This window comes from Cryptomeria japonica, chromosome 1 (genome assembly GCF_030272615.1).
Source record: "Cryptomeria japonica chromosome 1, Sugi_1.0, whole genome shotgun sequence".
NCBI classification, from domain to species: Eukaryota; Viridiplantae; Streptophyta; class Pinopsida; order Cupressales; family Cupressaceae; genus Cryptomeria; species Cryptomeria japonica.
The window spans coordinates 369,712,298-369,729,366 of record NC_081405.1 but is presented as its reverse complement, the minus strand read 5'-3'; the positions used below and the strand labels follow the sequence as shown (position 1 = coordinate 369,729,366).

Sequence of the window (17,069 nt, the reverse complement as noted above, 5' to 3'; positions counted from 1 at the left end):
ATTCAAAATATGAATAATACAATCAATTCTCTTAGGCCTACACAAACCCATGGAAGAGATGTTAATTCAAACCATTGCGAAAATAAAAATAGAACTCCATTTGAAAAACAACGTAGAGTAACACAGCCTACATTCTTGCCTAGAGATGAGCAGTCACAAGAAGAAGAAGAACCAAACATGGCAGCAAATGACTTTAATGAATGTATAGTAGCATACTCAAGACTTGATCCAGACCTTAGAAGACGATTTCCATTTAGAGAATATCATAAAGCAAGATCAAGAAATTTCTCAAGATGAGAAAATAGAAAACCCAACAAAAATTTGTACCAAAGATTAAGTAAGATGATTCTCCCCACTTTTGATGGTTCAAGGAAGGTCACTGCACAAGCATGAATCCAAAAACTAGATACTTATCTTTCTCTTAGTCCCATAATAGAAGGCGAAGCCATTAAATTTGCCATTCTACACTTAGAGGGAACAGCACATGAATGGTGGCATCATGGGCTAGTTACACAAGAGCATCATCTAATTGTAACATACACGACTTCAAACAAAGACTAATAGAAAGGTCTGATAGAAAAACCCAACGAAGTATAGTAAAAGAATATAAAACAGAATTTCAGAGAATCTCTTACGGTGCCAAATATTACCAAAAAAAGAAAAGTTTTTATTTATTGAAGGACTCTCAAAATCACTTAGTAGACTGGTCCAAGCTTCTGAACCATCATCTCTACAAAGATAATATTCGAAAGGTTTTAAATTTGGAAGACACCACACCTAAAAACAAGACCTATCTCAAGAATATACCATCGGGATCGCATAAGCAACCCGAGATCACTTAAATCATATTGATGAGGTATTGGAGATACTTGACCAACAATCCCTAATACCCTATTTGCCAAAGTATCTAAAATTTGGTATTTAGGGCATAAGATCAATGCCCAAGGATTTAGCGTAGATGAAGAGAAAATCATAGCAATAGTAGATTGGCCACAACCTATAACTTTAACACAATTAAGGAGATTTTTCGAACTCTGCAATTTTTATAGAAGGTTTGTCAATGGATTTTTAGGGTTAGCTTCCCCATTAACATATTTAACTAAGAAAGGTGCCTTTCCATTGAGCAAAGAGGCACAAAGGACTTTTGACAAGCACAAAGGAATTAATTTTTTTTGAGTTTTAGCCATTCCAAATTTTTCTATTCCATTTGACTTAGAATGTGATACTTCAGGAGAAAGTATTGGAGCCATATTAATTATTAGCTTTCAACAATCAGAAGCTTAAGGAAATGGAAAAGAACTATTCTATTTATGACAAAAAAATGCTAGCTATTATGCATGTACTAGCCAACTTTAGAGAATACCGTGTTTGTGGAAGGTTTATTGCTAAGAACGACCATAATAGTCTGATATTCTTCTTGAACAAAAGGTATTTAAATGATAGACAGCAGAAGTGGGTTAGCAAGTTGTACGCCTACAATTTTAATATTGAGTACATGAAGGGAAAGAATAATGGTGTGGTCGATACTTTGTCACGAAGACCTCACTTACACTCTATGATGAATATTTATGCCGATTGGAAAAATTCGATACCTGCTGAATATGCCAATGATGCAGTGGCTAATGATATATTGGAAGGCAAAATACAAGATGACAAGTACAAAGTGGTGGAGGGGCTCATTGTCTACAAAGACCAAATATATATGATCCCACGATCAAAAATGAAAGAAACGATTCTCTTAGAAAAATTCGATACTTGCTGAATATGCCAATGATGCAGTCGCTAATGATATATTGGAAGGCAAAATACAAGATGACAAGTACAAAGTGGTGGAGGGGCTCATTGTCTACAAAGACCAAATATTTAAGCCGATTGGAAAAATTCGATACTTGCTGAATATGCCAATGATGCAGTGGCTAATGATATATTGGAAGGCAAAATACAAGATGACAAGTACAAAGTGGTGGAGGGGCTCATTGTCTACAAAGACCAAATATATATGATCCCACGATCAAAAATGAAAGAAACGATTCTGAGGGATACCGTGATACTCCATTAGCAGATCATCGAGGCTATTATAAAACATACAAGAGGGGGGAAAGTTCTCTTAGAATGGCCTCAAAGCATTTTGAATCATATTAGGACTATATGGTTTGTCAAAGAAACAAGATAGAGCAAACATTTCAAGCCGGTCTGTTACAACCATTACCAATAACAAATCAGAAATAGACGAATATTTCAATGGACTTTCACCGGGCTTCCAAAAGTACAAGGATTGTATATTTGTGGCAGCAGATAGACTAAGTACGCTCATTTTCATGCCATATCTTCTAAATGTAGAGCACCACAAGTAGCTGATATCTTCTTTAGGGAAATCTTCAAACTACATGGACTACCCAGAAACATCATAAGTGACAGAGATGATAAATTCCTCAATTTATTTTGGCAGGAACCATTTGTGTTAGTCGATAAAGAACTTAACCCAAGCAATAACTACCACCCACAAATGGATGGGCGAGCCAAAATTGTGAAAAGTGGTTTGAAGGATATTTGTAAAACTATGTCAGAGGGCAACAAACAGCATGGGTCAAATGATTACATCTTGGAGAATATTGCTACAATTCCAGCCCATCATATGTCAATAGGAATGACTCCCTCAAGGCACTATATGATTATGAGGCAATATCATTTAGGAACTTGATTTTTACAAATAGCAGTCCCTGTAGCAAGAGTCTTAGTGCAACAACGTGTGGACATTTTAAACACACTCAAAGAAAATTTAGAACAATATCCTAAATCAACAAAAGATGTATGTCGATCATCATGGATCTGAAAGAACATTTGAAGTTGGAGACTTAGTTTTACTAAGGTTACAACCTTGTAAACAATCCCCACTCAAGGGAAGTGGTGCAAAAAACTCATGTCATGATTCTATGGACCTTATAAGATTACAAGAAGGATCGGCAAAGTTGCTTATGCATTGGAGTTACCAACAAACAGTTGAATTCATAACGTCTTTCACATATCTCACCTCAAAAAGGTGTTAGGTCAACATATAACACCATGTCCAAAGTTACCCCTACTTGATGATGAACGTAAATTAATTTTGGAACCTGAGGCAATCATTGACATGAGAGAAAAGAAGTTAATAAATAGGGTTACTCTGGAATATTTGGTAAAATGGAAGAATCTTCCTATGGACGACACCACTTGAGAAGGAGCAGAAAATTTTTATCATCCCAGTTTAAAATTGCTCGAGGGCAATTAATCTTGGGAAGGGCGGACTGTCATTCACCTGCCAAATACCATGATCACAGCCACTTAAATTAAAACATAGACGAATTAAATAAAGGTGACAACAAGATGCTAGCGATTCTATAAAAGGATTTAGTGAAAATTAAATTAATAGTTTTTATGGAAGCAATTAAAGATGAAATGTAACCCCTTCAAGGGCAGAGATGGTGAAAGGTGGTGGTCTCTTTCACCAATAAGGTATAAAGAAGAGTCCATTTCCTTGAGAGGAAATCATCAATCATCAAGGAATCAGGGAATCAAGCAAACAATCAATCTATCTATCAATCTATCTATCAAACAATCAATCTTGATTTTAATAAAGTGATTTGCAAATAAGGAGGACTAAATCCCTCCCAAGTTCATAATAAGATTTAAAAACAAAAACCCTTATTTCTCATATCAAGTTTGGAACGAAGACCCAAATCTTGATCAGCCAAGGAGGTTGAAGACCCTCCAAGGTGAACTAAGAGTTTTAAGGACGAAAACCCTTAAATCCTCTTGGCAAGTTAAGGACGAAAACCCTTAATCTTGCCACTGCTGAGTTAGGGGTGAAAACCTCTGATTCAGCAGGTTTGAAAGCATTTCCAAAGAATTTCAAGATATGATTTATTTTCAGATTTGTGCCATGAATTATTAATCTGAATGTCATAATAAATTCATAATTTTTGACAAAGCCATTATCATTTTGAGTAAGGATTATTGTTTGAAGGCAAAATTCGGAGGTATCCTAGAAAGGGGCATTACAAAAAAAAAGCCACATGAACAATCAAGAGAAAAGCAAATCAAAGAATCCTCAGTGCAGAGCAGCTATAGAGATATAACTTAGTAACCAGTCAGAGTCCAGCAATTCCAAAACCCACAAAGGTCACCTAGCTCCAAAGATGTATCCTTCATCAAAACCACAGGCACTAGACAACAATGGAACATGCAGCCAGGAGGCCACGGAGTTCAACCAAGTGGTGGATTTGAAGCAGTGAAAGAAAAGAAACCTGTTGGACCTCACAATGGGAAACAACACTGCAACCTCAACAGAAACAACACATGAAGCTAAGGATGGTCATCTTCTTCTGTTGATTATGTTCAGAGTCCAAATGCATCTGTTATTATTCTTAACAGCTAGAAGAAAAATTAGATCAGAATATCTATTTCTTCCTTAGAGCTTAACTTTTGTACCCTTTAAAGTCCTTTTCATTGTATGTCTCTGGTACCTACAAATTGGTATTCCGTAAACATCCCCAACAAACTTTATGCTTGTTAGTGGAAATTTTTTATCTTCACTAAATCATATTCATATAAATACTCTATTTAAAAAGGAAACAGCATGTTTGTTTGCAGTTTGACACTTCAATTAAGCTGTCTTGCCCATCTTCTACAAATATTTCAATTACAAATCATAGATCTAATATTAGTTATATCAGAGTCCTCCCAAAGCTGTGGGATGAGGTTGCCCTGCAAATAAGATATTACGCGAGAAGATTTAATGTATCTTTTCCTTTCACTTTATGCTCCTAAATCATTTCTGTCACAATAAGTTGGTCAGTTTTCCATTCGTTTTACTTATGTCTTCTATCATTGAGTTGTTGAGGGATAGAACTTCTAGGATGGAAAAGGAAATTGTTATGCACAATATTTTGAAGTGCTTTTATTGGAGATAAAAAGATTGAATCTGAAAATTTGTGTTACATGAACATCAGAGACTTACTAGAGATAAAGTTGATGTGAATCCCAATCACCTGGACTGGAATGTGTTGGAGAAGATTCGTAGACTTAGGGAAGTCAAGGAAAAGCAAGAGGAAAGGATTAGAGTTTTGGAAGGCAGGCTGTCATCAGTTAAGCAAAACCTTCAGAAAGTTGTGGACATTGGTAAGCCCACAATTAACAACTGTGCCGAAAGCATTAAGATGCTTCAAGAACCTCTAAAGTCCCATGTCAATTTGACTTGAAAGAGGCCTAGTACAAGGACCTGCAGCAGAAAGATGAGTAAGGTAAATATTCCTGGTGATCAGGCCATGGAATTCAAGGTCAAGCACCTTGAATATCTAAGAGACAAATGGTAGGCAATTGCGGCCCTTAACTCTGTAATTATGTGTCCTGATTCTAGTTTACAGTATTGCTGTTCTTCATTGTGTTGTGGCTTTGTTGCAACATGACTTTTCCTTTTGGCGATCTTCTATAAGAAGCCTTTATGTTTTGATGTCCTATTGTCTTTTTGGTTTCTTTCTGTAAAAGGGAGGGGAGCCCTTTCAAAACCCTTTTGTACCATTAAGCCAAAAACAAAATCTAATTCTGCAAGGGTGTAGTCCTGTTCCTTTATGCCTTGTGTGAGGCAACCTCTTGTTGGGCCTGTAGGCTCTGTTTTTGTGTATACAAAGGTTTAGCCAATTTCAAAAACATGCCTTTTACCCTTTGCCAAAAAAATCAATTAAAAATTGTGAATCGAAAAAAATAGCAGCAGTAGAAAGACAACAGCAGTAGGAGGAGAGGAAGGAGTGGTGGCAGCAGAGAAAATGGAAATCAGTTTGATGGAAATAAGCACCCTTCACACATGATTGAACAACAACAACTCATGCTCAAATTCAAATACTAGGCACCCAAACTTAAACAGCAGCAACAAACTTGAGATCAAACCTTGCAGCAAACATGGCAGCAGCAGCAACCAGTAAACAGCAGCTATAATCTCCTCCTTGAATCCTTGGCATGACCCAATATAAGCAGTGAAATATTTTGTAAATAATGACTGCTCTCATATCTCTAAATAATTTGACCTTATAGAAACCCTTGCGAAAATGAATAAATTATTTTCAATAATAGTCCTAACATTCTGTAAAAATTGTAAGGTGTTCCTGAATTTTGTTTTTGAGCTTGGCAATTCTTTTGAATTTGTAGGAAAATTTGGTGAACTTCATGACTTAGGTCACATTTGAAGGGCTTTTTTGTTGACTGTAATACTCTTGGAATGCAACCTTCACCTGAAGGTTCTGCTTGGAACCAGAGAAGCAGAACAATGTAATGTCCCCACTTTGAAATATAATTTAATAATGAATAATAATAGTAAAATTAAAATACATAAGAACAAAAATAAAAAATGAATTAAAATATAAAAGAATATAATTCAATATAGTTAAAATTTGATTAAAGTTAATGAATGGTCAAAAGGCATGAAATGATAAGTTGTGACTCCCCCAAATATGAGGTATAAAAGAGAGAGGAGAACTCATTTGAAGGGGGAATAATTTGGGAATCAGAAGTGCAGATCTGATTTAAATAAGAAATGCAGATCTGATTGTGAAAGGTTGTATCCCTTTCACAGGGCAGAAGTAATGGAGAGTTACACTCTTTCAAAGGGTGCTAATGGTGAAAGGGTGTGTCTCTTGCCAAAGGGCATCCATAATTAAGAGGTGTGACCTCTCCCTCACATTGAGAGATATAAAGGAAAGGAAACAAAAGCATCCACTGACACCACCATCGATCAGATCAGATCAGATCAGAATTGTTACCAAGTTACAGGCAGTAACATCCTTGTTCTTGGTGGTATGCATGAGAATGTGCTTAACATGTAAGTTTAATATATGAAGCCCAATAATGTTCTTATGCAGAATTTAATAGTAATATTAATATAGAGTGCAATATGTATGACAGTTATAATATACATCCATAGTACAATGTGTTATTGCCATAACTTTGTCCTAAGTCATAAATCTATTCTAATCCTTCTATTCCCCAAGGGAGATGGGTGCTGTTAGGGAGGGGCAGAGTAAATCCACTCCAAGGAAGGAGCCCCAAGGGTGAATGGACTGATGTTCCTGACATCTGGGCTATATTAGGGAGGTAGTGTCAAGCGCCCTAGAAAAGCCAATGCCCTCTTCTAGAAGTGAGAATTAAAAAGGTTTAGGATTAGGACTAGGGAAATGACAATATTAAGTTGTATTATTTGCAACTTTAACTATTTAATCTGGATAAATGTAATATAATATGTAGTAATATATGTTGCTCTTTAGGAATTAACAGCCTCCTAATAGGAGACATCACACATGAAGAGTGGATGATAGCTGCAAGTTTTTGGTAATATAATAACATACCATTTCAAGATGTGAAGAGCACATATTGGAAGTCACTGGTCAGTGAATGCTCTATTGACAGGAAAGGGTTCAAACCACCTAACCTGCATTATTTGAGTGAGGCATCGTTCGAGTAAGTAATGAGGTGATATTGGAATATAAAGAAGAAATTTGGCATGAAAAGCGCTGCAGTATTGTGTTTGATGGGCGGACATATGGCAGAAAGCACACATTGATTAGCTTTCTATTGGTTTCAAGTGACCAGTTGGTGTTCTTTAAGTCTATTGATGCCTCCCATGAATGAGAAATGCTCAGACTTTATGTAATATGTTGGAGATGGTCGTGGAATTGGGTGAGGACAATTAACATTCGTAAGAGCAAGAAAATTTCTTAAGATGCACCAAACAATTTTTTGGAGCCCTTGTAATGTCCATTGAATATACTACTTGAAGACATAAGCAATATTGGATAGATCAAAATTGTGTTTGAAGAAGCTACAAACATCACCAAATGTATACTAACACCCTTGGGTGCTTAACAAGAATGGCCTGCTCAATTGTTGTCCCTAAAATGTGTCCTGACATCCGTGTCCTAAAAACATGGAAAATAGAGAAAATCCAATGGGTTATGTACATGAGTTTGTGAACATGGTGTAGGATGCCATACAACATTAATATGGAAAAAAAAATATATATATATGACACAACTTGGTGGATAATTAATCATTAGGAATACGCACCTCCATCAACCCATACATGCAATAGCCTACTACTTAAACCCTTTTTCAGCTCCTTTAAAGCTGTTGAGGATGCTATGGTAGGGCCTCAACACATGAATAGAGAGGACAACAAATGGCAACACCCTCAAAGACAATTTTTGAAGAGCTGCAGATTTACAAGGGTGCAACGTAGGTTGTCTTCTTCACCTCTATGCATACAAAGGAGACTGACCCAACAGATTGGTTAAAAAGATATTCCTTCACAAGTTCAATCATATTCTCATTAATAGAATTCTTTTCATATTCTCATTAATAGTGTTCTTTTACAACAATTTTAAATTATCTATAAAGTTATTAATTTCTTATTTGCAAATTTGTAGTGGGAAAATTTGGTGCAAAAAAAGTCAAAGCTTTGGAGCCTAGACATCCGCATTTTATGTCAGGCCCATAATACTTCTAGGTGTGAGTGTAATAGGAATACGAAATATATTTGAGGCCTTTCACACAAATAAGTACAATAAACCATACAGCACCTCGATAACCTCATTTTTGTGAGCCTTACAACCTATGTCTTCATGTCAAAAAGATGTAGAGGAAGGAGACTCGATCCATATTCAGATTGAATTGCCAACAAGATTCCTATTTAAGAGGGAAGCAATGGGCAGCAAAAGCATGCCCATTTTCGTGGCTTCAGGACAGGTTTGAAGGGGATTTTTTATGTGTCATTGTTTTGATGTGGGTCCATATGGTCCCATAAAAAAGTTGGTATCTCACTATTTTGGCAATTGCCCAGGTCCTAATTTTCCCTTAGTAGTCTCCAGCTCCATTTTTGTGATGATTGAAGAAGTTTTTGTGCCCAAATGGAAAAAACAAAATTTAAACCAGGCCTCCAGGGTGCCCAGCTTACAAAGGAGGTGAGCGGGTGAAAACTAAATAGCAAAAATTTGTATCAAATATCATTGCTCTCTGCAAGTTTTTGTGGTCTTCGGGTGCCATTTGCTCCTGTGGTGATGATTCCCATATAAGCTCCCATCATGTTGTTCGATCGACATTAAATTTTATCTTTTTGGGATACTGCTCCACCCAAAATACTTGTGCCCTATCAAAATAAGTATAGTGGTCATTGAAAAATATTGAACCAACATCTTCTTTACTTTATCTTGTTTGCATTTCCTTGAACATTTGAGTTCCTAGAATAGTTGGGAGAATTGATGAGCCTTTAAAAATTCTCCCTCATCTTCTCAAGATGGTGCACAGCTACATCTCAAGAATTTAGCAGTCTCTATGAATGAAAAAACAAAGTTTGCAAGGTTCACTAGTCCAAGATCCTTAAATCAAATGCAGCTTGGTAAATAACAGAAACCATGATGTATAAAACTGAACTTCTGAGACCCTGCATCAAATTTTTTTAATATTAGGAATTTCAATTTAGAGTTTAATATCTTGGCAACTATAATTCTTAGTTGGATAATACCTAATGTTGACTGCAAAATGGTATTGGGAGGCTGCTCACCTTCTCATTACTATTTTGTATTTTATTTCCGTTCTTACCAACAAATATTATGTAATATTTTCTTTATACATTATGAATGCATCTCAGCAGTCATGATTGTGTCATTTTTTATTTGTCATTTAAACCAAATGTAAACAAGCTAAACATATGCTACTTTATTCTGGCATAAGAGATCTGCTGAGTAAAGTTTCCAAGGAAAATGAAACGATATTCATTTTACAATAAAATAGTCTTGAATTCGATGAATCAATCTAAAGCAAGACATTACACGCATTAACAAATAAAATAAAAACTTTATGGGAAACAGCCATTGCCCTTATGTTACAAGCCTTTAACTATCCAAATATAGAAAATCCATACCTGCAAAGCAATAGCATAGCCACCTGTTGAATTCCTGCTCAGGATAACAAGTTTAAATGATTTATGATGATGCTTGATAAACTTCAATGCTATCGGTTGGAGGGCCTGTATTGCCATGGTATGTTCCCACCACAAACCACTGTAGAAGAAAGGACTACCAACCACAAGCACAACAAGATCCTCTTTATTGAGTCCTAGACTCATTCGTAATTCCTCTTTTCCATGTAATGCGGAGAACCTTTCTGCAACCCATGCATCATGTGGAGAACCAGGTATTACAAAGAAGTTTCCTGTATCAAGCTGACTGTACATCATCTGTAAAAGAAATTAAAAGTTAAGCACCACCATACTCTGTATGCAATCTTTTACTTTGTAGAATATAGGAACTGAGATTATAACTGTAAAAAGATTTTGATCCCATTAGCATTTCATGGTAATGCACACCGAAAAATTTGTCCACTTACTGCCAGGGTATAATCTGGAAACACCACCACATCTGCTCGTTGAAAGGTATGCTGCCACTCCGAAATAATATGCTTCCAGCCATTTGAAGTATAAAGTCTCAGACGTTTTCCAAGAGTATCCTCCTGAATTATCCATATTACAGGTACCAAGCTAAAAGGCTCTTGCATAAGGCTGCAATTGTAAATAAACACAATTACGTTTATGTCCTTGCATGATTGCTAAAAACAGAGAGAGGAATGATGCTCAAAAAGGCAGTGTATTTGAAATGCTAGCTGGTTACATATATTAGAAACAAACTTAGTACTTATAAATGTATACTAAATAATGAAAAAAATAAAATAGCATGCCTAGATTTGTGAAACTCAATTCCCTGTAAAAGGAACACACAATGCATACCATATCAAAAAAGCTATTCTACAATTATATTGCACATTAATTTCTAGGTGTTCAGACCTCTAGTTTAAGACCTACTATGATTAAAATCATGGCAAGGTAAAATGATTGGAAGTATGTAGCATTGAGTCCAGATGCTAGACATTGAAAGAGAACAATTAATGTTAGATTAAGAGATTGTTTCAATGTGAATGGAAAACAAATATTAGCTGCCATGGAGCAAGAAACAAAAACAAGACAAGCCACAATTACTGCAACACTCAATAAGTACATTGCAGTAACATCCAGCAATATGTGATGCCTCTTAATAGTTGATAACTGAAAGACAAACAGAGAGATGTGTCCCTGCATTTTTATTAAACAATATTATAATATTAGCATCCAGCTATACCACAAAGAAAGATGGAGGGAACAAGAAGGGCATATATATGAATGACTGTATTGTAAGAAATATATCACCCAAGCATATGTGACATATATATCTATGCTTGTGGTATGAATGTACATTGTATATAAAAAGTATATGAATGAAGCATCTTATGATGAGTATGATTGTGTATAATCTTTCATTTGCTGATATGTTTCCCTGCCACAACTACTCTAGTTTCCTTCTTGTTATGTCACCCTTGTCCACAATTGGTTTCATTGCCAAGATTCCAATTTGTTGCTGCATGGGATGAACAGTACAAAAATTGGAAGAAAAATTCATAGTAAGGAATACTACAAGAAAAAGGAGTATCATTGCCAAATATGATAATGATAGAAGGGTGCAGAGGCACATACTAGGTGTTAATACTCGGTGACGGTTAGGCACCTAGGAGATGGTGATGGAATGGAGGGCGATCCAAAAGGACACAACTGCAGAGAAAATTTCAGTCTGAAACTTAGGATGAATAAAAAGGGATCAAACATTGATAAAATAACTTAAAAAATTTCAGGCAAAGAGTGATAGTAAGAGAGAAAGAAATTATTTCTGCGAATATGATGAAGTTGGAAGCCAAAAGATGATTATGGATGAGACGACGAGAGAAGAAGAAAGGATGAATAGACGCAAGAAAGAAAGGAAAGGTACAGGAAAAGGACAGAGAAGGTGTGAGGCATCTTGGAGAGTGCCCCAAAAGGACTACAATTGAAGGAAACCTAGGACAAAGCTAGGTGAATGCTCAATGGACGTAGCACTCACCAATATTGAGGAACCAAAGTGGTCCATAGCCCTAATTCAAACAGCTTAGGAAAATTTGGCCAAAATGATGAAGCAGTAAAAGAATATGAGGCATCAAAAAGTATGAATGACTTAGAAGTTAGAACATTGGATGAAAGTCACTGCAAATGCGATGAAAAAGGAGATGCTTAGAAGCAATGAAGATTCTATATAGTTCCAACATAGGGTCACAATAAATAATGGGTTTGAGGATTTGGTAATCCCAACCTCCACACTAAACCTCTACATTGACCATTGGAATACCAAAGCAAGTAGGTACGACTGGATGCAAAGAAAGGAAGAGAGGATTAGAAAAACTAGGGTCAACTAGTGGAACCACCCCACTGCAAAAAGAAAAGGTAGAAATTTAGGATACAAAATGAAAGAAACAAGTGGTTCAAGAAGAACTGCAGCAAGACACAAGACAGTATGAATAGAAAGGGAAGAAATGAAAGCAGCAAGAAGAAGAGCCCAGTCTAGTAGAACCCAACCCTCTCACCACAAAGAACGCCTCTAGAAGAAACCATATAAACCTTGTTACAAATATGTTCAGTAAAGGAAAGGAAGGAAAAGCAATAACAAAGTAAGCCAAAGCAACAGAAACAAAAGGCACACAAGTGGTTAGTGCAATATGCTAACTCGTCAGAAGAGAAAGAAGAAACTAACAAAACACTTGCAACAGTTTCACCATAGAAAAGAATGACTAAGCGCCAAGAGGCAAAAGAAAAGGTAAACTCAGAAGAAATTGTCTTCGATGCTCAAAAACTACTCAAGTTTCTTTCCAAGGCTGGGAAATCACAAGGTCACAAAAACGTATCCTGCTGCCACCACAACAAACAAATAGATCATATTCCAAGCAATGATGGATTTCATATCCAATAGCCCATACTCTATAAATCAAATTACTGAAGCTTTTCCAATAGAACTAAGGACAAGACTAAAAAACCAAGTGACCACACAATGGGAGGAAGCATGTAAAATTGACATATCAATCTAAAGTTGAGCAATGGAGGAAGTAGGTATTGAATTGAACCTCTCACCAGAAACGCTAAGTCAAGTTCAAACTCTTCGTGAACAAGAACCAACCATTAAGGAAGTAGGTATTGAATTGAATCTCTCACCAGAAACACTAAGTCAAGTTCAAACTCTTCATTAACAAGAACCAACCATCAAGTAGATACACTAGAAACTAACTTACAACATGACAAAATGAATCAAAATCTATATGAAGAAGCAATTTTATCAACCAAACATGCTAATGACATAGTCTTTCGATAAACACAAGCGCAAAACAAACCCAAGGACCTTGCGTCACTGCCATCTCCACTACATACAACAAACACAGTCTAGCAAACAGTTGTAGAAGAGGAAGTACAACTCAAGAGTCTTGAGAAGGGAGCGGATGACCAGGTAGTACGCACAAGGCAGTCAGCAACAAATGAAATACTTGACACAGAGACTGGGAAGGGTCTTCAAAAAGAAACGGGGGAGGAGAAAGTAGAACAGGAGAAAGAAGATACTGCAAAGCTATAGTCACTCCAGCCAAACAACCATTCAGTAATCTTTTCAGCGAGATAAGCGAATTCATGGCAAGACAAAAATAGATAGCTCCAATAATGACCATGGTCCTAAATATATTTATCAACTCTCCTATAAGACTGCTTGTTGACTTCACTATGATTTCTCCACTGCAAAGGTTAGAGCTTAGTGAAGCATTTGGCAGCAGTGCCAAGCAGGACTTAATAAACAAACATGTCACTACAAAAGAAAGCATGGGCAAGATACTTAACACAACAGAAGCAACTGCAACTCCAATTCGATCACTCTATAATCATGACAACACACTTAGACAGAGCAGTATAGCAAATACTAGAAAAATTGATATTTGATAACAGGAATACAAACAACTAATAGATCAAGTAGTCAAGGATTACACGGCAACGAAGTTAGATCAAGTACAAAAGAACTCAAAAATATAAGGGAAGAATTGGATAAGCAGGTAAAGAAATTACACAACAATTATGATGATGTTTCAACTCTATGTTAGAACTACATGAATTGGCTGCAAATCACCATGCAACAAACGATTTAGATAGACAATATGAAGACCCTCTTTTACAACTATCTAGGAACTACAACATTATGGATGACTTAGATGGTTCACAACAACATCAATTATCAAGCCTCCAACCACAATATAGCCAAATGAATAGGCAAAGGAGTTCGGTACAGAAAATAATATGACTTTTCTATACTGTCAAATCTCCTATTAAACATCAACAAGAAAGTTCCTACTTTTGCAAAACCCACTACCCTGGCATCTGCCAAACAATCCTATATTGGCATCTCAATGTTGGTGCAATGTATTCAACAGAGTATCTTACACTAGAAAACTTCTTATGAGAAGGTTAAGAATGCCTACAAGAATTTACTACCATAACCTGGATTTCAAAATTTGGCAACAGATAAACTTTGAGATATCAGAGGATCTATCTTAGTAAACTTTTTGCAGAAAATGGTATCTCTCTTTTAACAACTCTAAGTCAGGTTGTCCCGAGGTCAAGACAATGGTTTAGGTCACAGGTGGATGTTGGCAAGCATTGAACCGAAAGCCAAACAGAACAAGTGAGACGTACCATAGGACTCAAGAAGTACATTGCAGTAGCATCTGGCAATGTGTGATACCTCTTAACGGCTGATAAGACACAACAACAAACAGAGGGACATGTCCCTATATCTTTGTAAGCTATATTAGCATTTTTCTATACTGCAAAGAGAGATAAAGGAAAGGAGGACAAATAGATGAATAAATGTATTGTAAGAGATATATCACCCAAGGATATGCATTGTATACATCTATAGTTGTGGTATGAATGTACATTGTGTATATAAGTATATGAATATATGAATGGAGCAATCTTAGGATTTGTATGAATGTGCATATTCTTTCTTTTTCTTATATGGTTGTATGCCACAACTAGCCTGGTTTCCTTCTTATTGTTAACTTTTTGACATAACTTATCCAGACCTTGGGTATGTATGTATTGTCAACACCAGAATCGAGGACCCTTGGTGCCATTTGGTATCATGATGAGCAACATTCATGCAAATAAAATGCAGATTTGAGTGTATATATTTCTAGTGTATTATTTGGATGTTCAAAACAACTTAGAAATATCTTGCAAATGGTGTTGCACATTCCTACACAGCCCAGAAGAGAATCCATAATAAAGAAAAAGCATCGAGCTATGAGTTCTGGCACAGGAAGGAAGAAAGGAGAGGGAAAATCACTCTCTTTAAGCTTTTGTAGGATAATTTCGCTTGCCAATAGATTCCAAATGATTTGCAGACTGTAGAAAGCGGAAAGACAAGTTAAATAGTGCTCAAAGATTTTTGCATTGTTAAACTACAGCAGCTTAGCAGAAAATTAAAAAAAAAAATGTACTAATATGCAAGGGCAGAATATGCAAGACAAAGGAAAACAGAGTAGACAGCAAAGAGATGCAGATTCAACAACTGCAACAGAAACCATCACAGATTGGGTCATAATTGCAGAAATTTAATCATGATAAATCACAATCAGTCAGGAAATGCCCCCACTGCCAATCTACCCCCCAAAAAACAATAGTTTTCTTAATTTAATAGGTCAATGCCAAAAAAATCAGTCAATAGGATTCTTGGACCTATTAAATCTGTATTTTTGGTATTTTCACTCATTTCTTAAGTGAATTTTGAAGATTTTTCCAGAGCAATTTCAGACGAAATTTGACAGTTTGACTTAATTTGGGGGAGCAGTATTATATTTGATCAAAACAGGTCAAGCAGAGTCTTCAGCAGCTTCGCATCTTGCACATCCTATTACTACTTTCATTATGGTGAACCACATGTTCTTATACAGCTCTTTTCCTACAAGACAAAAAACAAATATTTGGGGCTCTGCTCCAAACCTGTTTTCTTCCCCCTTAGGCTTTCATTTCAGAATTCTAACCCATATTCCAGTCTAGAGATTTATTCCTGTGTCTATGACTTCTTTCCTTTCCAATTTATCTTCTGCATTCAATGATGATACCGTTTCCTTCTGTATCACTCATTATGACAATGTTTCCAATAATTCCTATGCCAATGACTGCATTACCTTGTTTTTCCTCCCAAGTCCTCTATTTTGTCAACATTAGTGAAGTATATGCTCTTAAAACTTGCTACTAGGATTATTGCTTGTTTGTCGGAGTTACCTCATTGGCCCCCCTCACTTTTTGACATTTTGTTACTCTGTATTCTGGAGGTTGACTTTGTGACTTTATTTTGTAATTGATTTTCAAATTCAAACATTGAAGTCAAACTATGCAATCAGCAATCTCAAAATTAATGAAAAAAATAGATATTTCAAAATTCATGCAAGCAATTTGGTTTTGATTTTCTTTAAAAACAGCATTTTTTCTTCTTTTTCACATTTTCAGTTAATCCCCAATCTTGATCTGGACACGAACATTTCATGGTATTCTGAATTATCCCTTGTTTGCGCAAGGTCTTGCAATGCAGAACATGGGCCTATGAGACATTTCCCACAATTTAAATCAGGAAATTCCTAAGAAAAAGGTCCATTCATAATAGCTGTTACCAATCACTTGTACCAAACGCTGATTATGCCAGATATTTTAAGCAGAACAATACCGCAAAGATTTCCAAATTAATTAGGAGATTTGATATATAAAATGGAGAGGAAATAAGAAAAGTTAGAATAGCGAAACAGCAAGAAAGCACAAACAATGTACCAAGCAACTGAAAAGATGCTTACCTTGATATTGCCTTTTTGGCTTCAATTGAAGTCACAATTACGCCTTCAAAACTGCAAAAGCCAGCAACATGCCATACTATTACAATTTACAACTCCTCTCTGCTTCAAATTGGGAAGTTCAAGTTATACCAAAAATACAAAATCTACAATACAATGACCATTGATTAAGAGTATATATTCCTTCAAAAGCTTAAGCTATTGCTACTTATTACATATGTATGGATGAACAAAATCCTGAAAGTACCCTGTAGCTCTTCCATGTCATTAAATTT

At 36.0% G+C, this 17,069-nt stretch overlaps 1 protein-coding gene across 1 annotated transcript in view; it reads right to left on the bottom strand.

Annotated features, from left to right (window-relative positions):
- Nucleotides 1–17,069, bottom strand: part of LOC131069107 (uncharacterized) — a 98,970-nt gene that overhangs the window by 40,619 nt on the left and 41,282 nt on the right. Inside the window, exons 5-7 of the mRNA XM_059218142.1 lie at nucleotides 16,798–16,848; nucleotides 10,408–10,579; nucleotides 9,944–10,258 (exon numbers count right to left, since the gene is read on the bottom strand). Of these exons, the coding sequence (XP_059074125.1) occupies nucleotides 9,944–10,258; nucleotides 10,408–10,579; nucleotides 16,798–16,848 (538 nt within the window). The remainder of the gene's footprint in view (nucleotides 1–9,943; nucleotides 10,259–10,407; nucleotides 10,580–16,797; nucleotides 16,849–17,069) is intronic.